The sequence below is a fragment of the Poecile atricapillus genome, chromosome 1, assembly GCF_030490865.1.
Source record: "Poecile atricapillus isolate bPoeAtr1 chromosome 1, bPoeAtr1.hap1, whole genome shotgun sequence".
In the NCBI taxonomy this organism is placed as follows: Eukaryota; Metazoa; Chordata; class Aves; order Passeriformes; family Paridae; genus Poecile; species Poecile atricapillus.
The window spans coordinates 114,778,268-114,800,735 of record NC_081249.1 but is presented as its reverse complement, the minus strand read 5'-3'; the positions used below and the strand labels follow the sequence as shown (position 1 = coordinate 114,800,735).

The window sequence follows — 22,468 nt, the reverse complement described above, 5'->3', positions numbered from 1 at the left end:
GTTGTCAGGGCTCACAAAGAGTCTTGTGCCTTTTATAGGCAGAGAGATGGCTGTGAAACCCTGAAAATTCCAGATTTTCCCTGTTTCTGAACTGCAGGATAGGGGCAAAAATAAAATGGGGTGTTTGGATGTCATGTGAAGTTGTTGCTTGTAATGATTCCTCTGGAAAAGCTTTCTGGTAGTGACTTTGAGGGAAAATCCCAGTGTTTTACTGGCTTTCCCTGGCCTCACTCTGTTTCTGGGGATGTTCAGTCCAGTTGTTTCCAAGATGCACCTATTACTTTTTGGCTGCTCCTTGAGCCTTGACAGAAATCTACCGATTCCTGTGGCCTTCCCATGACTTTCCCTTGGGAGCATCTGGTGATGGTTCACCTTTGGAAAGGCTGAGGTGTTTTCTTTGAATATGTTACACTAAAAAAAACCTCTGAGGGGTGAAAAACTGGGCTAAAAGAGCAGGTACCCGAGGTGGTGGAGATAGGAGCAGCTGAATTCCTGCTAGGGCTTGGAAGAGATGGAGAGCTGGCTGAGTTATGGACTGAAAAGTCCAGACCTGGCGGCGCTGGTCCTTGTGTTCTCAGCCAGCAGAGAAAGATAATTTGGTTTAAAAAGATGCTGTTGAAGGGAAGATTTGCAAGCTGCAGGATTCTGGTTGTAAAATTAAAGCACAGCCTCAATGTAAATAAGAATAAAAGAAGGGAGGTGTCAATGTGTCGCTATTAATGGCATCAGGGTAATTCTGCTTCCCAAGCAGATCTTTAATTTGTACTCTGCTCAAGTTGTTGACTCTAATTTATAATCCAATAAACCTATAGATTGTTGCTCAAGGCAGGCCAGGGATATTACATCAGGCCAGACCTAATAATTTAGGAGCAGTTTATTAGGCTCAATAGCAAGGAAGGTGCAATTGCTTTTATGGGCTGGTTTATCCCATGGCACCCCTGGTTTGTTCCCAGGGTGCTGCTGTGTCCTGAATCCGTGGCTCAATCCTTGTCTGACTGCTTCTGATGGGGGAATTGTTTTGTGCAGTGGTGATATGAACTGTTTTCCAACACCTCTGCCCATGGGCAGGGCTTTGGAGCTGGATTTTCCAACCCAAATAATTCTGTGATTCTGCTTGCGAGCCCTGCTGATTCCGAGTCTGTAACTGGTGTTTGTTCAGTTTTGGTTTGTGGGGTTTTTAGGTTTCTGTGTGGTTGGTTTATTGTTTTATTTAGGGCTGGGGCTTTTGGGGTTTTTTTGGTCTGCTTGGTTGTTTTTAGATGCACTTTTTTGTGTGCCATAGACCATCATCTTGACAATGTACTTTTGATAAGGTTTATTTGCTTTTTTAAAAATACCCGCCAGCAGAAAACAGAGTTCACCCTTCTCTGAGCTACTGTTTGATTCTGTCAGATTTATTTTATATTCCCCCACCACCTCAGGCATCTGCCACATCTGTCTGGTGGTTTCCCACATGCATCAGCTCTGTGAACTGGGAGCACTGCATGTTAATAACTCAGTTTTGCACTCAGCATGGAGAACATTGAGAAGAAAAAGACTCGGCCACAGAAATAAATCTTCCAGTTCCTCTGAAGTCCAGATTTTCTGCTGGAGACCTTCTAATGCAGGCGGTGTGTGAGGAGAAAACAGCAGGCTGTTAATGGGCAGAGCCCAAACTTCTGGACAAAGTTCTCCAGACAAAATCCCCAGAGAGCCAGGAGGGCCCCCTGAGCCTCCTTTTCTCCAGGCTGAGCCCCTTTCCCAGCTCCCTCAGCCTGTCCTGGGGCTCCAGCCCCTTCCCAGCTCCATTCCCTGCCCTGGACACACTCTAAAGTGTAATTTTTATTTTTTATTTATGGATTATATAAGTGACCTCAAGCTTGATCTGCTCCTATAAATGGTCCGGATCTGTTCTCTTGGAATCTTGGCCAAACTGGATGGTTTTGTGCCTGCTTCTGGCAACCATTCTCCTGCTGGGGATGCCAACACCTATATGCACTTCTCCCTGTGGTTTCCTAATTTGAGATGGGGGCATATTCCACTTTTTTCCTGTCTCTTGCCTCCTGCGAGCTCAGCTGTAAATCAGGTTGGCTTGTGGCCACAGCCTGCTGCCAGGAGATTTATTGATGCTGTTTTTTTATTTTTTTAGGGTTTTTTCACATTGCTTTAGGCGGGATGCTTTGGGCCTAGGCCGGAGAAAATAAGTTCTGATGTTGCTTCTTTGACGGATGAGCAATTGGTTAGGAAAGCTTTGCTCATCAAAGATTTGTGTGGTGGGGAAAAGAAATAAAAATAATTGATGTCAGGCCTCCCTGTTTTTGTCCTCTTCATCCTTTGTGTTGCTCCCAGCAATGCTTTGGGAAGTTCCCCTGTGATGGGGCAGGTAAGGGAAAAATCAGCCCTGTTTGGGTATTAAATGCAGCAAGGAAATGTAAAAGATCAATCACGACAGTGCTCCTGCATGGCTTTGGAGCTGTTGCTTTTCCTTTTTTCCTGGTTCTTCTGAAAGCTTCAGCCTGTTTGGTGCTGGAGTAAATCCAGGCTGAGGTTCCTCTGAGCTGAAACAGCAGATGCACCTCCTACCTCTGAGCTTCCTGGGCTGCCTTTGGAGAGGAAGGAACAGAGAGTCCTTATGGATCTCTGTGAAATACTCCTGATATTCTCTCAGCAGATCTGGAGCAATAAGAACCAGACTGCTGAAGAGCCTATGAAAAAAATAAATAAATTGGAAATATGGCTTAGCACGTGCTATATTTAGAAGTTCCATCAGTCCAACTGAAATGGGAGCCGTAGATAATTCAGATATTTCCTGTGGCAAAGGATTGGATTTTTTGGGGTGGGTGTCCTGCAGGCAGACAGTTGACACCTTCAGGTGGGTTTGTACATCAGTTTTTACTTTTCCTGTGCTTTGTGTAGGCAGTGCTGGCTGGATTTTCATTTTGAAAAATAAACGGGTGTCTTACACCAAATGTGCCATGATATAATTAGTCATAATTAAGAACCAGGACTGCTTTAGCTGTTGATTGAAAAATCAGGCATTTTTCTCACCAGCTGCTTCTCACTGAAGCAGTTTTCATGCTCTGAGATGCACGGAAAAAACCCAGCCCAGACAAAGGCAAAATAAGTTCAAGGCCATTCCTCCCCAAAATTCCCTTTCTTGGTGGAACAAACCTCTGCTTAGGGATTGTGATGACAAAGCTCACAGGGGTGACAGATGACTTTGTAGTGACTCTGCAGATGACTTTCCTGCCGTGGGTTTTGCTGCACAAGCAGTTTAGCTCTTGCAGGAAGAAGGGGACAAACGGGCTGGAAAGCTTTCTTTGCAGGGGAGGTAAAAATTAAATTACTGTAAAATTCAATTTTTTTTTCTTTACTATGCATTTATCTTACATGCCTTCAGGTCCAAGGTGTTTGTTGTGAGCTGAACAGAGTAGGAAGAGGAAAAAAATTGGTTCTGAGTATAGTCAGCAGCCTTTAGAGCATTTTGACGTCTGCCAAGGTTCCCTTTGAAGCAGTAGTTTGAGGAGCTGCTTTGCTCCATGAGAAAGGTGGAAAAGGATTCTTGAATGCAGGTGTTATACCTTGGTATGACACAGGTTCTTCCTCATTTTGGGCTATTTTCTCTTCCATAAGCAGGAGAGAGGTTGTGTGCTTGGGATAAAACCCAAGCCTTTTGGGTTGGCACCATTGACACTCTGGGCATGATCTATCCCTGTGCTTGGAAATATTTTTTATTATCATATGTGAAGCCAAAAAACACGTTTTCCATTGTTGATAAAAGCCCAGGCTGTAAACCAGTGGTGCTTTGGGAATTCTTTTCCTGTGTTCTCCCCCAAGCTGGGATCTGTCTGGGCCCTCCCTCTCCTGGCCAGCACAGGGGCTTCATCTCAACTTGCTGGATTCCACATTGGGCTTTGCAAAGAGATGGTGAAAAGAGAAGGTGGATGGAGATGGTGAAGGAAAAGCAGTTTGCTCAGCCAAATTGTCCACAGTCATGTGGGAGAGCTGCAGGACCAGCACTTTTTCCCTGGCATGTTTTACAATCCGTGAGTGATGGAGTAGGAAAAATCTTGAGCTTTGGGTTATTTTTGGTGTGAGATTTTTTGAACTTCCAGAAAGTGCCCTCTCTAGGTTGTCCTCTGAAAGGGGAGTGGAAAGTCAGGCTGGCTGTGCTGCTGCTTTGACAAACTCTGGAGAGCAGCAAGGTGCAGGAGCAGCAGTTTGGTACATTTGCTATTTCTGTACCACCTTCCATTGGAGGCCCTTTAATCAACGTGCAGCTCTTGAAGAGAGGGATAATTATTCCCATTTCCACAGAGCTGAGAATATGAGCTGGATTAAAATGCCTTTTCTGGAATTGCAAATGATTCGCTGGTGAGGAAATGAACCGAGTTTTCTCTCCCAAGAGCAGCCATCCGGGGTGCTGCTTTGCTTCCAAGGGCACTGACTGGACATCCCAGCAGAGATCCCCCAGCATGGACAGCAGGGGAGGGGGATTGTGCCCCTCTGCCCCTGAGCTGAGGTGAGAGCCCACCTGCAGAGCTGTCCCAGCCCTGGGGCCAGCAGCACAAGGAGCTGGAGCTGCTGCAGAGAGTCCAGAGGAGGCCCCGGAGCTGCTCCAGGGCTGGAGCCCCTCTGCTCTGGAGCCAGGCTGGGAGAGCTGGGGGTGCTCACCTGGAGAGGAGAAGGCTCCAGGGAGAGCTCAGAGCCCCTTGCAGGGCCTGAAGGGGCTCCAGGAGAGCTGGAGAGGGGCTGGGGACAAGGGATGGAGGGACAGGACAACAGGGAATGGCTTCCCATTGCCAGAGGGCAGGGATGGATGGGATATTGGGAAGGAATTCCTCCCTGTGAGGGTGGGCAGGCCCTGGCACAGGGTGCCCAGAGAAGCTGTGGCTGCCCCTGGATCCCTGGGAGTGTCCAAGGCCAGGCTGGATGGGGCTTGGAGTAGCCTGGGATAGTGGGAGGTGTCCCTGCCCATGGTCTGTTCCAACCCAGACCATCCTGTGGCTCTAGGAAATGTTAAATTTGCTCTGGCTCTGGAAAGGTGACTTGGGAATGCTCCTCCCTTGGGAACTCATCTCCCTGGCCGTGTCTCTTGCTCGAAGCCAGCCTTTGTGCCTTTGCTGCCGATGCTCCAACTTTAAATGAAGAGAATTGAAACAGATTTAATTGAGCAGGGCCCCTCCTTTGGCCTCGGCAGTGTTCAGGTGCTGCCCTGGAGAGCAGCAGCAGGGGATGAAGCAGTGGCAGGGCCTCTTTCAGCACAGACACTGAGGCACTTCAGGTTTTCAGCCGAGCAGTGAGGCTCTGGCTCCTGCTTAAAACAGGATGGTATCAACTTGTTTCTCTCATCTTCAAGTTGGCTGCTTGCCTTTCAGCCATGGTGATGGGTACTGAGAGGAAATAGCTGCAGGGGGACCCCTGGCTCCTGTCCAGACACGCATGGCAGAGTTGTTGTTACATAATTCAACTTTGGCATGCCAGAATTTATGAACATCACAGAAAATGCCCATTTGCAACAACAACAGTGTGAGTGTGATGTGTCAGAGCTTGCTGGGAAGTGGGAAGGGGACCTTGTGTAAGTCAGACCTTTCATTTCTTCGCTGCAGCTTTTATTAGCCTCTAAATTTTGCTTATTTTAGTCCTCGTTTTTGTGCCTCCCAGTGGTTTCTGAATAACACAAGCATTTAGACACCTACTGCTTTAGCATTTTCCTTGCTGCTGTCCTCAGCTGGAGCCCAGCTGACCCTTCAGGCAGAATTGCTAGATGATCAACCCTTACAAATGCTTTTTTAATATGTCATTGCCTGTCACTTGTGTCGCCGGTGGAGAGGGAAGAAAGAGCCTGTGTGGGTTTCCATGAGGGGAAATGTTCTGCTTTGCCTTTTGCTGTTGATGCTCTGTCCTTTGGCACGTGCTACTGTGGGCACCCTGCAGCCACACCAAAGTGACCTCTGTGGCCCGAGGGGGGCTTTGGGGAGGGCAGATGTCACCTGCTGTGGAGGTTCCCCAGGCTGGTATTTGTGGATCGTACAAAGCAAGGTTTTCCTAGACCCAGACTGGGTCTAATCTGGGGTGTAATCCAGGGGAAGTGGATATTGGTGCCAAGAATGGCACCTACTGCTCTTTTCTTGTCAGAATTTTGTCTTCCAGCACTGGCTGGTGTTGCTTTTTCCCTTTCAACCAGTACAGAAATCCTTGGTTCATTTTTGTTTATTTTGTGCCAAGCATCATGACAAAATAGTATTTTTAGAACTTGTCTTGCAGACATTTGCTGCCAAGGGTAAGATTGCAAGGGTAAGATTGTCCAAGAAATAAACCTACTGTCTGTTTCTTCTTCCAGTCCAATCATTTGCCCTTGGATCTATTTGACATCTATGTCAGATTATTTAGGATATTTAATAGAATGTTTTACAACAGATTTCCCGTAAACAATTCTGAAATGCAGTTATTTTCTTGAAATAGAAATAAATATTCAGGATTTCTCTCATGCACTGTTCTTCCTATAAAGCTGTGCTTATTAAACTCATAAGCATCCAACAGGAGGGAGCTGGGGGCACATCTGAGCCTGAGCTGGACAAATGGCAAAAGCAGATTGGGAGCAGGGTAGAAATAGGATCAGGTAAAGGCAAATGTGGAGCTGTTCCCCCTGGCACTGAGTGATCCACTGAGGTGCAGGGTGGTTGGGTCACAGCTTTCCTGGGGTTTTTACAGACTGCAATCTTGTCTAGGCCTGGCATAGGCCCCAAATGTCCTGTTTCCACCTGGAGCCAGAAGCTTGACCGTTAAGGAAGCACCTTCCAAAATCCCCAGGATGTGCACAGAATGTTCCTCCTGCTGATAATAAATTTTTTTCTGATATTTCTGGAGTAAAATATAATACTGAGGCTATTACATTTAACAGCCTTCATTGGCCATTTTCTTAGGTAGATTACACAGTCCTTTTTTTCCACTGAGCCTGCTTTTATTAAAGCTGTTTTTAATCCTAACCCCCTTGCCCCAGGATGCTGGGGCTTTAATTAAAGCCAACCATCAGCTGAATGCAAGTCGACCACATCATGTGCCTTTGCAAAGGACTGTCAGGAGGCTGGCATGAGTTAGCAGGAATAACACCCTCAGGAGGCTCTAAGGATGAAATCCTCCTGCTGCTTGATGCTGATGAGAGCTCAGCAGGGATGCTGTGCCCAGCAAGGTGCCCCACTTCAGGCAAGCCTGGGCCTCAGCCAGTTGGTCTCTGCAAGAACCATGGGCTGTGGCTTTTTTTTTTTCTTCCCTAGATGAGGCTCATCAGTAAAAACTGAAAAACCTGGACCTATTTAGCCTGGAAAAAATAGCTGTCTTCCCTTGGTCTCCAAGTATGAAAGTGCTTGGTAAAAAAGGAGGTTATAGTGCCCTGTTAGTATCAGGAATAGGTTTAGAATACTGGAAAGTCACTCCATGAGTTTGTCCAGAAGCACTGGTTATACTGGCTGGGCAAAATCCAGTGGGTTAAAAACATGTTATCAGGAGCTGTGGAAGTAGAGTAAATCATGCTGTGGGGGATAGATCAGGGATCCCCTATCACTCTCTTCTGTTTCCTCATTAATCAGAGGCTCCCTCAGGGATTTTTGTTTACCTCTGCCTTGAATGAAGGAAGGAGGACATAATTGCAGGAGGCAGGGCTGGCCCAGGACGTAGTTATTGCTGCTGAAAGTCCCCAGGGGCCTCTAATAGCCAGAAAGAGCCCTGGCTCCTGCTGTGCTCCCTGTCTGGAACAGCACAGGAATTCCCATCTCGGTGCCATTGAGGGCTGCCAGTGCTTTTTGTGCTGGATGCTGTGGATACAGTGAAATGCTGCCTGTGTTGGGTGATGGACACCCAGAGAGAAGCTGGTCCTCTGGCAGAGTGTGTGGGGAGGGAGGGGCAGCAGGCGTGGGGTATCCCTCAGTTTGGATCCCTTTTTCCCTCTCCTTGCTGTTTAGGTAAGGAAAACTGCCCCACTGCTCCCAGCTTCGCCAGCCCTGGAGCCTGGAGGGAATCGGCCCTACCCTTCCTGGTTGTGTTTTTGGAGGCTGGGAGCTGGAGGTGTTTTACAAAGTGTAGCAATGATATTTTTAGAGATTTGGCTCTCTTGTAGTTGCATCTGTTGAGCAGCAGTTCAGCTCCAGCAGCCCCAGCAGGAGCACATATTTCAGGAATATGTTCTCCGCCACTTTCTGTGACCTGCTAAATGGAATTGTAAATGGAGCGTGTCACAGCTCAGAAATCTCATTCATGGCCTTTTCTAACAAGGTGTGCAGAGAGCTATTAGCCCAGTCTTTGCAATAATCAAATAAGATGTGCTTGAGATGTGCAGTGCCTTGCTCTAGGAAACATCTGGTTAAGTGTTGAAGCATCAGCAGCCAGAGCAGCAAGGTTTTCTTTTCTTTGCTCCTCGCTTCAGACCCATTGTCTGTCAGAACTGATTTCTTCTTTTTTCTTCCCATTTGTGTAATGATTGGCAGGTGCACAAGGTGGCAAGACCATGGGGGTTAACAAGGAGTAAAAAACAGTGTTGGCAGTGTTTCTGAAGTGACCAGACTGGTTCAGGTTGGTTGTGCTCCCAAATTTATCTTTCCAGTCACTCCATCTCCTGCCCGGAGAGGGCTATAGCAATTGGGGAAAGCCCCATTCCTTAGGAAATTTGAAGTACTAAGCCAAGACCAGGGGGAAGGCAGAAAGTTGAGGATGAGGAGTGAAAAGCAAGAGGTGGAGGAGGAGTTCAAGCAGAGCTTTGCACAGATGGCAGCGATTGTTGGATGGAGAGGAAACAAAGCCTTTGGGCAGGTTACAGAGTCCTGTGGGAGCTGATGCACTGTGGAGTCTTGCAGGCTCCTCCTGCTCTCTTGATTCCTGAATCTTCAGTCCAAGACAGGGATGAAAGGCTGATCCCTTTGCAGGGCAGGGAATTTCAGCCCAGGCGCCACAGTTCTGCCTGGATGTGTGTGAGGTCTGTTAGGCCAACATTTGCTACTCAAGTGTATTGATCTGCTCCCTTAACTGCTTCAAATGCATGGAGTGTAAGGTGCTTTCCATTAGTTCTGTCCCTCTGCAGTGAGAGGTGGAGCTGCTGGATGTGCTTCTGGCAGTGAAGGCTGATTGCACCCTGGGCTGTAACAATTCTGGATGTGAGTTTTCCTTGAGGGAACACACCTGAGCACTGAGGGCTCCCTATAACCATGTCAGGCTTAGAACAGGCAGAAGTGAACCCACCAAAGTGTTTGGAACAGGAGCCAGGAGCAGAGGAGGGGGGGCTGAGAGATGGGGTTGTGCAGCTGAAGGTGGGAAGAGAGGATTTTGCTGTTCTCAGCAACTGAGGAAAGAGTAGAGAAGGTCACAGAATCATAATTTTTTGGTGCTGGAAGGGACCTTGAAGATCATCCTGATCCAGGCCCCTGCCATGGCAAGGACACTTCCACTGGACCAGGTTGCCCCAAGCCCTGTCCAACCTGGCCTTGAGAGCTTGAGCCTAGATGGCCCTTGGCAAGAGGCAATGGGAACAACCTGCATCAGGGGAAATTCCAGCTGCACAGAAGGGAAATTTCTCCCCTTGAGGGTGGTGGTGAAACCCTGGAGCAGAATCCAGAGGAGGGTGGGAATTCAGAACAAGCCACTGCTTTAAGGACTCTGCATTCACATACTGAGAGTTTATAATGAAAGTTTTAACTTCTCCTTAAGAAATGAAGTGTTCCTATTGACAAAACTCTCCAGCTGACACTTGTTCTTGGTGATCCTCAGTTTCTGGTTCCATTGGGAGATGGAGTCATCTTTCACCCTCAGAGATGATTTAATAACTTGCTTGAGGATAATATTTTGTTTGTTTGGATGGGGTCCGATTGGGTAATCCCAAAATGAGGAATTGTGCTGTCAGTTTTTCCTTTGTATTTGCTGGATAAATGTTAGCTCTCCTCCTCTCTTCTCCAAGCTAATACTGATAAATGCCTGCAGCAAATTGATTCTTGAAAATGCCAGAAAACAGTGGAGTGCAGACTCCTTAATAAACCCTTTGTTGGATTCAGGAGTGAATTAAAACTGTCTGAAAACACACTTGAGTGATGGTGGTGGTGCTCCACTCTGCCTCCAGCTCTTGGATTTGCTCCTAAGGTAGAGAGCAATTGTTCAGGTCTGCGTGGCCCTGATCCCTCCAAAAAACCATTAATTTGCTGAAGGCAGGTGCCTGAGCTGGTGGATATTTAGGAATTAATGTTGTTTGCATGCAAAACTTCCAGCAGGAAGATTTACAGTGTGGAGCTGGAGGAAGATTCCCACACTGGATTTTGTTTGTGTGGTCAGATCCATGTGCTGCTGTTTACCATCTGCTTGTGTGTGCCCTGCCCAGTGTGCTGCCAGATTTTTGGGAGGGCTCCTTCCAGTTTCCCCCCAGCAGAAATTCCATCTTTGAGCCAAGATGCCCTTCAGCAAGAAATTGCTTTAAAATATTAGATTTTTCACTGAAAGGCTTCTGTTTTTCAAAACTGGAGTTCTTCTGATTAAAAGAAAAAAGAAGGGGGAGAGGAGGGGTAAGACATTGTTTAAAAGCTTCTTCCTGTTCTAGTTAGATTTTTATTTAGTTATTTAATTATTTTAATGAATGAACAGGAGGTTCACTGTGCTCAGGAGACAGAGGATGATGGGTAGGGTCCTCCACAGGGACTGGAAGCCATGAATTCCCAGAGGCACTTTGGCTTGAATAAGAGCCTTCTTGGTGGTGGATGTCTGGCAGCTCCACAAACAAAAGGGCTATCTCCTTCCTCCCCCGCTTCCCCCTTTCCCCCTCATTTTTCTTTTATTTTTTTCCAGTTTTTTCCCTTTTTAAGAAAATATTTTTCCCTCTTCTTTTCCCTTTTTTCCTCTTTTTTTTTTTCTTTTTTTTTTCTTTTTTTTTTTCTTTTTTTAATAAAAAATGTGCCCAAATTGCTGCACTCATCTGACTTTTACACAACTTCAGGTCATGTCCTCTGCCCAGTCTCAGTGGTGGCTCCTTGTAGAGTTCACAGAACCATGGAATGGTTTGGGAAGAGATTTTAGGGATCATCTTGTTCCAGCCCTTGACATGGGCAGGGACACCTTCCACCAGGTTGCTCCAAGCTGTTGATGTTCTCTGCTTCTCAGTCTTTTAAAGAAAATGTCTTTTAACCTGAAAGATCCATCTGCTCTGAGGTGGATCTCCTCAATTCCAATCACCCACAACCTCCTCCCTCTGTTTAAGGTGGAATCTTTGGGTGAAATCTTTGGATGGAATCTTTGGGTGAAATCTTTGGGTGGAATCTTTGGGTGGAATCTTTGGGTGGAATCTTTGGATGGAATCTTTGGGTGAAATCTTTGGGTGGAATCTTTAGGTGAAATCTTTGGATGGAATCTTTAGGTGAAATCTTTGGATGGAATCTTTGGTTGAAATCTTTGGGTGGAATCTTTGGGTGGAATCTTTGGGTGGAATCTTTGGGTGGAATCTTTGGGTGGGCTCTGCTGTGGTTTCAGCTGCTCTGGGAGAGCTTTGGGCAGAGAAGGTTTGATGTGAACCTGGTGCAATCCTCACCCAGGAGGGAATGTAAAATCCATCTGTTCCCATCTGAGCTGTGCTGGGATGAACTGCAGCATGCTCCGGCGGTGGCGTTTGAGTTCCTTCACAGGAAAGCTCCTGTGGGGGCACATGTTGGAAGGGACCCAGCTTCACCCACGCTGATGGAATGTTCACTGGGAGCTCATCCCTGTGGGATGGAGCCCTAATCCATCCAGCACCTCATTTCCTCAGGCCCATTCCCAGTTCAAAGCAGGCTTCTCTCTTTCCTTCTGCAGCTCTCTGTGGGCTCTAGCTGCCAGGGAGGATGCTGGGGGCGTGGGTTTGCTCAGGAAGGGGTTCTGCTGTTGCATCCCAAGGCTGGGAGGTGGAGATGTAATCCTGCTTGGGATGAGCTGACAAGGACTCCAGCAGGCAGCACAGGTGCAGGATGGCATTTCAGGACTGGCGTCAACTGGGGTGACTCCGGCAGCTTCTCTGGAGCAAAATCCTTCTGCTCTGTTGGCTCCATGGGCTGTCAGGGAATCAGCTGGCTCTGGCCCTGGATCTTCTTGGCTTGCATGGAGCAGACCTTGAGCCAAGAGTGTTGTACTGCCCCTGCTTCCCAGCTGGGTCCGAAGGAAGTGCGAGGGGGCAGCTGAGCTCATGGTGTGCAGCATTTCAACAGCCTTGGGGACTATATGTGATAGTAAATAAGGAATTTAATAGGGTCTCACATGTTGAACCCCTCAGGCAAGGTTTGGGACAGACTTCTGATAGAGCCAGCTTAATTATGTAATGTAAATCAATGTAAATTATAAATATATTGAATTTATTTATATATCCTAGCACTATGTAAATATTAATTCTATTACTCTTGATATATAATATGGAGAATATTAATTATATGGTTGAGCTTGATGATCTTAGAGTTCTTTTCCAGCCATTTTAATCCTATGATTGATAATCCTATTAAAATATTGAAACCTCAGGAAGAGGGGCACATGTAAATGCAGTGATAACCACTTCAGATCAATGCAGTCTCACCCTGGGCAGTCTTGATTTTTAAGATCTTAAGTGTTGATTATCTGTTCTCAGTTTAAATCACACTCTGAATCCTGATATGCTGCTGATTTGCTTTTTGGGAGGAAAATGGGAAATTTAATGATTTAAAGGCTTGACATGGAATCATCGAGTGGATATCAAATGGATAAGAGTGCGGCTTCTTTGGAATTCTCTAGAATTGTGTTGTGTTCAGCAGGGAGCTCATCAGGGAATAGGTCTGGCAGACAAATCATGGATTTGTAGAGTGGTTTGGGTTGAAAGGGACCTTCAAAATCCTCATCCAGTGCCACCCCTGCCATGGCAGGAACACCTTCCACTATCCCAGGGTGCTCCAAGCCCCGTCCAGCCTGGCCTTGGACACTCCAGGGATCCAGGGGCAGCCACAGCTGCTCTGGGCACCCTGTGCCAGGGCTTGACCACCCTCCCAGGGAACAATTCCTTCCCAATATCCCATCCATCCCTGCCCTCTGGCAGTGGGGAACCATTCCCTGTGTCCTGTCCCTCCATCCCTTGTCCCCAGTCCCTCTTCTGCTCTCCTGGAGCCCCTTCAGGCCCTGCAAGGGGCTCTGAGCTCTCCCTGGAGCCTTCTCCTCTCCAGGTGAGCACCCCCAGCTCTCCCAGCCTGGCTCCAGAGCAGAGGGGCTCCAGCCCTGGAGCAGCTCCGGGGCCTCCTCTGGACTCTCTGCAGCAGCTCCAGCTCCTTGTGCTGCTGGCCCCAGGGCTGGGGCAGCTCTGCAGGTGGGCTCTCACCTCAGCTCAGGGGCAGAGGCTGAACCTGCATTGGCCCTGCAGGCTGGTTTTGGCAAGAGGATCAATTTCTAGGGAACCTCCTATAAAGAAACTTTTTTTTTAGAAAGCCTGGATTTCCTGGTCAAAGGATTTCTTTAGCTCACAAATGGTACCATGCTGGGAGGTGTCTCCTGGCATATGTGTGATCATCTGGAATGAAATAGGTGAGAAATTCCTGTTTCTAATATAGGAGTTTGACTGAATTGAGAAAGTCCTTGTAGGTGGGGTTGGTGGGAGTGTGTGTATAGTGAAACCTCATAACATCTCCTACAGATCCCAAAATAAATAAAATGAAGAGAGGCTTCCTGAGCCTCTCTGCTTTCCTGTGCCGCTGCTGTAAGAAATGCTTTGTCTGGCTTGGGGAGTTGCAGCAAAAGAGACTGGCAGAGACTTCAATTCACCAAAACTAATCCCTAAATTGGAAAATCTGTCCCCTGTGGTATGAATTTCAGTGCTCTTTTAAACCAGATGAAATATTTCCAGCACAAGAGTGGATAAAGTCCGTGAGCCAATGTCACAGATAAACTGAACCTTGGCTTTCCTGTGGCAAATTCCTTTAATATGTGGTTTGGGTTTTTTTCCCAAAACCCCTTAACCTGGAGTTGGTTTTTTTCCTATCTGGTGAGGGGTGGGGATTGGGGATGTGCAAAGGTGGTGGAGAATGTGTGTGAAACACTGATTTATTTATTTATTATTAAGGATTCTGTGATTTATAATGAAAATTTAAAGATCTGGCAAACTGCAGCCTGGTAAAATGTCTCTGTCTTCATTAATTTCTTTTTGGGCCCCTTCTGATTGTGTCTGTTGCTCACTGAATTAGAGAATGGTTGGAAGGGACCTTGAAAGATCAAATATTCTGTGTTTTTCTGAAAGGCCCCCGAGAACTGTGTGTGAACTCACTGAAGGATGCCTTGAGATAGAAGAATTTGCCTGGGTTTTCACAAAACCAGCAAGGCATGGCAAGGGCACCCTCAAGGACAGACCCAAAATAGCTTTTGGAGAGCTTGCCACAAGCTCTGCTGCTTGCATGTAAATAATGGGGAGGGGAATGATGTTTATATATATATGGGGGAAAAAGCTCAAAGGTTTTAGAATGTTTTCCTTGGCTTGTTTATCAAATCAGTGTCATCCAGTGCATGAATATCAGCAAAGCTCAGCCCAGACTGACCTTTAAAGAGTTGGAGGGTGGGATTTTTGTAGCAGTGTTGGTCTTCAGCATAAAAGGTACCTAAAACCTCACTTGCCTTGGAAAACCCCAAATATATGTGGGAATGTAACTCACATTTAACTTATATGTGCAAGGAGGCATTGGACCCAAATGGAGAGGGGGAGTGAAAATCCCAACAAACAGTGGGGAAATTGAGGTTGGACATCTTGGAGATGTACAGACTGGAAAGCATCCAGGAGGAGAGGAATGGTTTGGGTTGGAAGGGACCTTGAAGCTCACCCAGCGCCCCCCATCATGGGAAGGGACACCTTCCACTGTCCCAGGCTGCTCCAAGCCCTGTCCAGCCTTTGGAACACCTCAGGGGTCCAGGGGCAGCCACAGCTTCTCTGGGCAAAATTGGGTGTCTTCATTTGCATTATACTGCCAAGAATTTGGAATTTCTAGCAGAAAACATAATTTCTGGCACAGCAAAAATGAAATAGTCCCAGCCCTTTTTATTGCTTTATTTTGGATTTTTTGTTTTTTTCTGTGATGGAGGATACAAGGAGGAGCTGTATCACAGGATTGGTATCCAGGGTGATGCATAATAAAAAATACTCAACACACAGTTAAGTAGATAACTCCAGCCCTTAGCATGGACAAGGAGGCAAAACCTAGTAGTTTTTAGTTTTTCTATTGTCACTATATTGGTTATATTGTTTTGCATCATTAAAAAGCCAAGAGAGTTCACCAGAGAAAAAAAACATTTTCCAAAAAAAAAACCAGTGTGTGCTCAGGGTCTGGAAAGGGATTATACTGGTGGAGTTGCTCATAGTCTTCCAGTCTTCATCTTTCCTTGCTCATTGTGGGAAGAGAGGATTTGTTGGAATATTTTCCACACAGAATTTATTTCAGTGTTTTCCTTGTTGAAATGAAAACTCATGTGGGCTGTGTAAGGCAGGGGAGTAAAACCAACCAGGAGCCCATGGAAATGGTGAGAGGCAGTTTGAAGACACAGATTGATGTCCTTGTGGTTTAGGATTTTACCTGTGGTATTGGAGCAGGGGCTCTGAACAGATTTATTTGAGGGATTTCCTTTGTGTGCGTTGAGTAGAATTTGAAATGGAAGCTGAATGTCGGTGCTGGTGTGGTCTGTTTGCAAAACACTAAAAATACCTGGTGGTGGTGGGAGGAATAAATGATGGGGATGGGTGGTTTGGCTCTGCAGGATCTGAGCACCTCAGGGGAAGCAATAAGGAGTAGGAACATCCCTAATCCTCTGTGTAATCTTCACCACGTGGTAACTACTCGGTCATTTAGGCTGAGCCCAAGGGGGAGGGGAATACGCAGGAGAATGGAAAAGTTAATTAAACAATTGCCTCAGAAATCCCCCACCTAAACAACCACCCAGAAAAAACCCTCACCAAACAAAACCCCAGCTCCACATCTGGAAATGTCCCCTCTTCCAGCCCTCCGTAAGATGAATCTACATAAGTGACCCCTCTGCCCAGACCTGGGGCAGAGTTGCATCTCGCAGGGAGCAAAGGTGTGAAGTCTGCCTTTGGAAATGCCTCTTTGCTCCACGTAGTCTCAACAGCTGGGATCAAACGGGATCCTATTGACGCTGACTTTTCTTTCCCTCTGCAGTGGGAGCGCCTCTGGTTCCTCATCCTCACCTCATCCTTCTTCCTCACCCTGGTCTGGTTTTACTTCTGGTGGGAAGTTCACAATGACTACAATGAAATCAACTGGTGAGTAGGGTTTCCCTCTGGAAATTTGGTTGCCACCGTTCACCTACTTTTGACACGGCTTTGGATTCATCTGGATCCTTTGGATAGAATTGTAGTGATGATAAAGGGAAAATGGGGTATGAAGTGGGACTCAAGGAGAGCTGCTTCTGCTTGATCTATGTGCAGATGTAACGTGGCCTTCGCTTCGTGGCTGGGTTTTTGTTTGTTTATCTTTATGGCTGGCTGGATTTGAAAGTGACTGAGCAATTTGGCTGCAGCTATTCCACAAAATACCCATGGCAAAAATTCAGCCTGAAGCACATGGGTGTGGAAAATATTATACAAAGTTGGAAGGAGCTGAAAAGGAGCTTTGCAGTGGGATGTGCTGGAATTTAGGGTGTTGGCAGCTGCCTCCAGTGCTGGAAATTATTCTCCGTTTTATTATCAGCAGCATCTTAAAACATTTTGACAGCACCTTGGGCTGTCTTCTAACCAAACTGCTTTGACATCAACTTCTTGTCAAACATAAGATGTAAAGTGCATTTTAAAACACAGTGGGGAGCTGATCCCTTAAATAAATCATCTGCTTTAGATGCTGGAGCTGTGTGAGTGTTTACCAACATGGTGATATGAGCTGGCTCCTCCTAGGAGGAAATGGGTTTTTTCTCTTTGCTCACACCCACACTGTGAGAAGTGAAACCATCACCATGGCTTTGGATTATTTGTAACAGCAGCACAATAAAAATGCCTTTTTAAAAGTGGTATTAAAGTGGTATTTTGGAACCCCTCTCTTCTTCAGTTTGTACCCTCTGTAAAGGATGTGTTTGCTCCAAGTCCGCCCCAGTGCAAAATCAACTCTGTCTGAGCCCAAAGTTGTGAAAGGGCTAAAAACAGCCCTTCAGAAATGAAGGAAAGCCCTGGGAATGCTGTGAATGGGCACTGCATCTGCAGTGCTGCCAAGTTTTGGGTCCCCAAATGCTTCTGCAGGAGTGGGGGAAGATGTGCAGGTCTGCTCTGGATGCAAGAGGCATTTGTGATTAAACACGTCCAGATGTCACCTGCAGCCCGAATCCCTGTCCCTGCCATGCAACCCAGGGTGCTGGAAGCACATCTGGATGTTGCACAGCCCTGGGAAGGGAGTCCCTCTGGTGCACCACAGGTCTGGAAGAGGCTGTCTGGATAGAAAACAGCATTTCAGGCACTGCCATTGAGTGCTGAATGTGGGCCAGTGCTTTGTGTGTGCTGTAACCCCAGTTAGATCCCTGCTCCACACGCTGGCACCAGAGGTCGAGCAGGGTTTCTGGAAAGCAGCTGTGGAAAGGCTGGGTAGGAGGAGGAGAACACAGGGTGAGGTTTTAATTACAGCCTTGCCAGTTCCAGGCAAGGGGGAGAAATAATTTCCATTGGGTCTGTGCAGGCTGAGCCTGGCCCTCTTCCCTTGCAGCACAGCTGCATGGGCTCCGTGAAAAGAGCAGTTTTGGGTCAGACAGGGTGGGAGGGAGTTGCAAGCATCATTTTATTCCCAGCAGGGCTGTGAACCTGTTGCTGCTGAGGCACAGTGAGGTCCTGGTGTTTAGAAACAGCACCTTTGCTGTTCCTCTGTCATCATCACTTCTGGGTCATGTTTTTGGACAGGATTTCTTTGCTGCTTGCTCCTGCTGCCTTCCTCTCTGCTCCACTGGTTCATTGGCAAGCTGGGAGCTGCCCCAGAGGAGAGGAAGGGCTCTCTGGGGCAAACAGCATCTCTGCCCGGGGCATGGCACACTGAGCTACTGCCAGGGCCTTCCAGAGGAACGGGGAGAAGGAATTGGTGTCGGTGTGAGGAGCTGCTGAGCTTCTCTGTGCCCTCCAGAGCTCATCATGGGGGCTCTCCTAGCTCGTGTCATGTTCAGGCAGCTGCACTGAGCTCCTCCAGCCTGTCCCAGCAGGTGAAGAGAGCTGTCTGTCCAAGCAGCCCCTCGAAGGAGGCCCATTGCCAGCAGCAGGTCAGCAGGAAGACTGGAGGGAGACTTCCCCCCTCCCTGGGACTTGTTCCAGCTCTGCACCACCCTCTAGGAGATTTTTCAACCCAAACCTCTGAGGGCCTTTCCTTTCTGTTACCCTCAAGGGGGTTTTTCATCTTTTTACTGGTCTGTCAGGCAGCTTGGGCAGCAGCTAGGTCATTTCAGCTTGTAAGGACCAAAGGGACTATTCTGGGATTGAAATGAGCTTTAGGAGGACAAGGCAAAATTGTGGCCCAGCATGTATATGTATTGCTACAGGCTTTTAACCTTTTTTTTCTTTTTTCCCTTGAGAATGAATATCAGTGAGGTCCTTGCTAGTGAAGGGGCTTTGTGCCTCTTAAGTAAATTTAAAAAAAATAAATAAAAATTTACCTCTTCTGGCATTTCCTTTTTATTATTACCATCACAGTTCAGATCTGCCCTCTCTAAGGTTTGTACTGCACCAGAAGGCTTCACTCTAGCTCAGGCAGGCTATGGGGGATGCTGTAATTTGTGAAGCTGCCCGTGTTCCCCCTGGAGCAGGACCATAAATGCAAGTCTGTGTAACAAATGTTTTCCTCCCTGATTCTGGAGAAAGCTCATCTGCTTCATAACTACCATGGACCCAGCATTCTGAAACAATCATTTGCACATCAAGCAAAGGCCTGGTGCTCTCAGAGGGCATTGAAGGGACATCAGAGCAAAAACTTAAATGGACTGAGAGCTGAGGAAGCTCTGGGGGGTGGCATCAGCAATGACTTCAGAGGAGCCCTCGTCCCTTTCTTCCCTCTCTTTTCATAACAGCATGGCTGAATCCCTGCAGATCCCTGGTTTTGTGCTCTTTGACTCCCTGAGCAGAACCTGGACTTGGGCCATGCCTGTTGAGCCCAAGGATTTGCTTTCCAGGTCCCAGGGAGGAGCTTTACTCCTGGACAGAATTAGAACCAGAGAGTATCCTGAATTATACCGTGGGGTCCAACTCCTGGCTCTGCACAGGACAGCCCCAAAAATCACCCCAGAGTTTGTCCAAAAAGACCAGAAGGTTCTGGCTGATGAATGATGCTGGATTTGAGTGCTGGGGAGGAGATTGAGTCTTTGACCTGCATTTATATAATGCAGCATTTCTGTCTGCTGTAACCAAAAAAAAGGCACCAAGAGGCAAAAAAAAACCCCAGGTAGTTCATTGAATGAGCTGATTCCACCCCAGAGCCGTCCTGTCCTTGTTGTGCCAAAGGGTTTGCATGGAGATAATGTCAACCCTAATCCAAGCCACTTTAGGGATGTTGTTTTCTTTTGCTTTTCCTAAAAATCCAGTGGAAAAAGATTGAATCCAAGTCAGGTTTGAACTCTCAGAAGCTGGAAGAAAGGTTCTGGGGTTTCTCAGCTTCCCTCTATCCAGTTAATTTCCATAAGGGATTAAGGCACTGGGTTGTCACTTGTGCTTTTTGCTGCCTGTCTCTTGTCCTGGAAGATCAGTTTCTAAAGTCTTGTCTAACCCTAGTGAAGCTGTTCTGGCCTTGAATCCCTTCTTAATCTGCCCTTCCCACTTGCCTTCCAGGTTTTTGTATAACCGAATGGGATATTGGAGTGACTGGTCCATCCCGATCCTTGTAACAACTGCTGCTGGCTTCACCTACATTACAATGTTACTGGTGAGTAGAATGAAATCCCATTTCTTGAGCTTTGTGTGTTGGCTTTAAAAAGGCCACAAAATTCTCAGGCCACCTACAAGTTGAGCAATTTTCCCTCAGAAGTTTTCTCTCTTTCTCTTTCTCTTTCTCTTTCTCTTTCTCTTTCTCTTTCTCTTTCTCTTTCTCTTTCTCTTTCTCTTTCTCTTTCTCTTTCTCTTTCTCTTTCTCTTTCTCTTTCTCTTTCTCTTTCTCTTTCTCTTTCTTTCTCTTTCTCTTTCTCTTTCTCTTTCTCTCTCTCTCTCTCTCTCTCTCTCTCTTTCTCTCTTTCTCTCTCTCTTTCTCTCTCTCTTTCTCTCTTTCTTTCTCTCTCTCTTTCTCTCTTTCTCTCTCTCTCTCTCTCTCTCTCTCTCTCTCTCTCTCTTTCTTTCTCTCTCTTTGCCTTAAGTTGCATAAAATTAAAAGTAAGAAGTTGATGGTCTTTGACCTCAGATGATCCAAAGTAAAAGATACCCTCAGAGGATGAATACAGCTGAGAATACAGGAATACAGAAATACAAAACATGCTTGTTTCCCATAGTATGGCCCAGTTTGCACTTCTGGGCACAGCTGGCAGCTGTTTCCCTTCATCCCAGAGTGCTGGGACCTTCAGGCTGGTGTCCATTCAGTGGCCACACTGCTTCCTGCAGCCCCAGGAGCTGTGGGCCAGACTCTGGACTCCCTGCACCTTGGAGGGCAAAGCCTTTTCCTCCACATCCTTGCCTCTGGAGAGGATCTGCTGGCCCGTGGTGCCCCCATTCCTGCTGGCTGTCCCCTGGGCTGGTGGTGTGTCCCCCATTCCTGCTGGCTGTCCCCTGGGCTGGTGGCGTGTCCCTGCGTACCCAAACTCCTCAGGGTGCTGATGTGCCTCTGTCTGACTCTCGTTTGTCCCTCCCAGATCCTGGCACTGTGTCACATAGCTGTGGGGCAGCAGATGAACCTGCACTGGCTGCACAAGGTAAATCTCAGCTCCGAGGGGAGCAGGATCTCGGCAATGCGGGAGCCCGAGGAGCAGGCGGGGGGTGGCACTTGCTGTCACCGTGTCTTTGGGAAGAGCATGAAATGTCCGTGGTGCATGTGTGGCCTCATGAGCACACTGCTCGGGAGAGGCCATCACAACCTGGGGGAAAAGCATTTGGTGAAATGCCTTTGGCCCTTGCTGATAGAGAGGCCACCTGTGGAGATGGAGAGACACCAGTGCTTGGAGCAGCCCAGTCCCAGCTCAGCTGCTCCGTGAACCTCCCTGGGGCTCCTTTCTGTGCTGCTGCCAGCCCTGCAGAGGGGCTGAGCCGATGTGGAGCTGATCAGAGGGTGCTTGGAGGGACCAGCTGGAAAAGCCTTGGACTTTTGCAGGTGTCAGAGCTCAGGGTGTGCACCTTGCAGGGTGAGGTTTGCTGGGACGAAGGAGATTTGTGTGTTAAGCTCTTGAAGAAACACTGCTGTGAAGCGCCAAAAAAGAGATCTGGAGCACAGAAGGGGAGGGGAAGGGTGTGCAGGGAGAGAAAATGGGTTGGCAGGATCCCATTGTAGCTGCTAATTGGAAATGAAGGGATCACTCCTGCCAATACACAGCCCCTCCTGAAATCCTGCACATGGTGAGGTCTTGTAGGATCAGAGCCTGAACACCTCCCAGGACAGGGAGAGGAAAGACTTCCCCACCCTGCCTTTTTCTATTTTTCTTTTCCTTGGAGAGGATAGAAATTATGCTTCCTCAGGGGAAGAGGATGCAATCAGAGAGGGGGCAGGGACTGTCTGACTGCTGCTGCAAAATAAATTACCAACTCTTGAGTCTGACGTGTTTCTTCATCAGGGAAAATGGTATTTTTCAGACAAGCTGATGGGCTTAGATGAGTAAGTCCAGAAAAGGGATGTGTTGGTGGAGATCACTTCCACCCTGTGGACCCCCACCCTTCCTCCCCTTCTTCCAAAGAAGTCCCCCTTTCATCACAGCTCAATGTTGTTCTGCCTCTTCCCTTCCCCACACCTCCCTCAGCTTCCTTAGGGGGTTGAGATACAAGACTGGAATAAGTTAATAATTTTTCTCTGAACTATACTGAATTAACTTCAAATATAGATTAAAGTGTGTGGGAAAGGCTGGTATGGGCAAACCACACAGTTCCTCCCAATTTTCTCCTGTAATTCTGTGCAAAGAGCTGAGGGTTGTAAGCCAAGTTGGAGATGAGAAGGAGCAATAAATTGGAGCTGAAGGGAGGAGTGGAGATTTGTGTCCTGACACCTCTGTGCCACCCAGGATAGCCACAGCAGGGGGAATTAGGGCTCTAGCAAGAGGAATCCTGTTTACATGCATCAAAGGGATTCTGAAAATGTTGGAAATGTGGGATTTTATTTGCTGGTCTGAGGTATTAAACCTGAAATTGGCCTAGAGGAGCTCTGAGCACCTGATCATTTCTGGGGATCAATTTTCTGCCAAGTCTCACATGCAGATTTTGGATCTGCAGCAGCATCCTTTGGCTCTGGCAGACCAGCAGAGGCTGAATACCAGACAGAGGCAGAGAATGGGAAATTATTTTTAGACAGCCAGCCCAGATTTTCAGTCTTTACAGCTGGAGTTATTTCCATGGCACTTTTTGTTG

The 22,468-nt window shown here is 47.3% G+C and overlaps 1 protein-coding gene across 5 annotated transcripts in view; it reads left to right on the top strand.

The window, feature by feature from the left end:
- The window catches only part of GDPD5 (glycerophosphodiester phosphodiesterase domain containing 5), a 107,548-nt gene that overhangs the window by 61,277 nt on the left and 23,803 nt on the right, over positions 1-22,468 (top strand). For all 5 annotated transcript variants that reach the window (XM_058856293.1, XM_058856283.1, XM_058856303.1 and 2 more), the window contains exons 3-5: positions 16,143-16,246; positions 19,766-19,859; positions 20,773-20,832. In XM_058856293.1, coding sequence (XP_058712276.1) covers positions 16,143-16,246; positions 19,766-19,859; positions 20,773-20,832 — 258 coding nt within the window. The remainder of the gene's footprint in view (positions 1-16,142; positions 16,247-19,765; positions 19,860-20,772; positions 20,833-22,468) is intronic.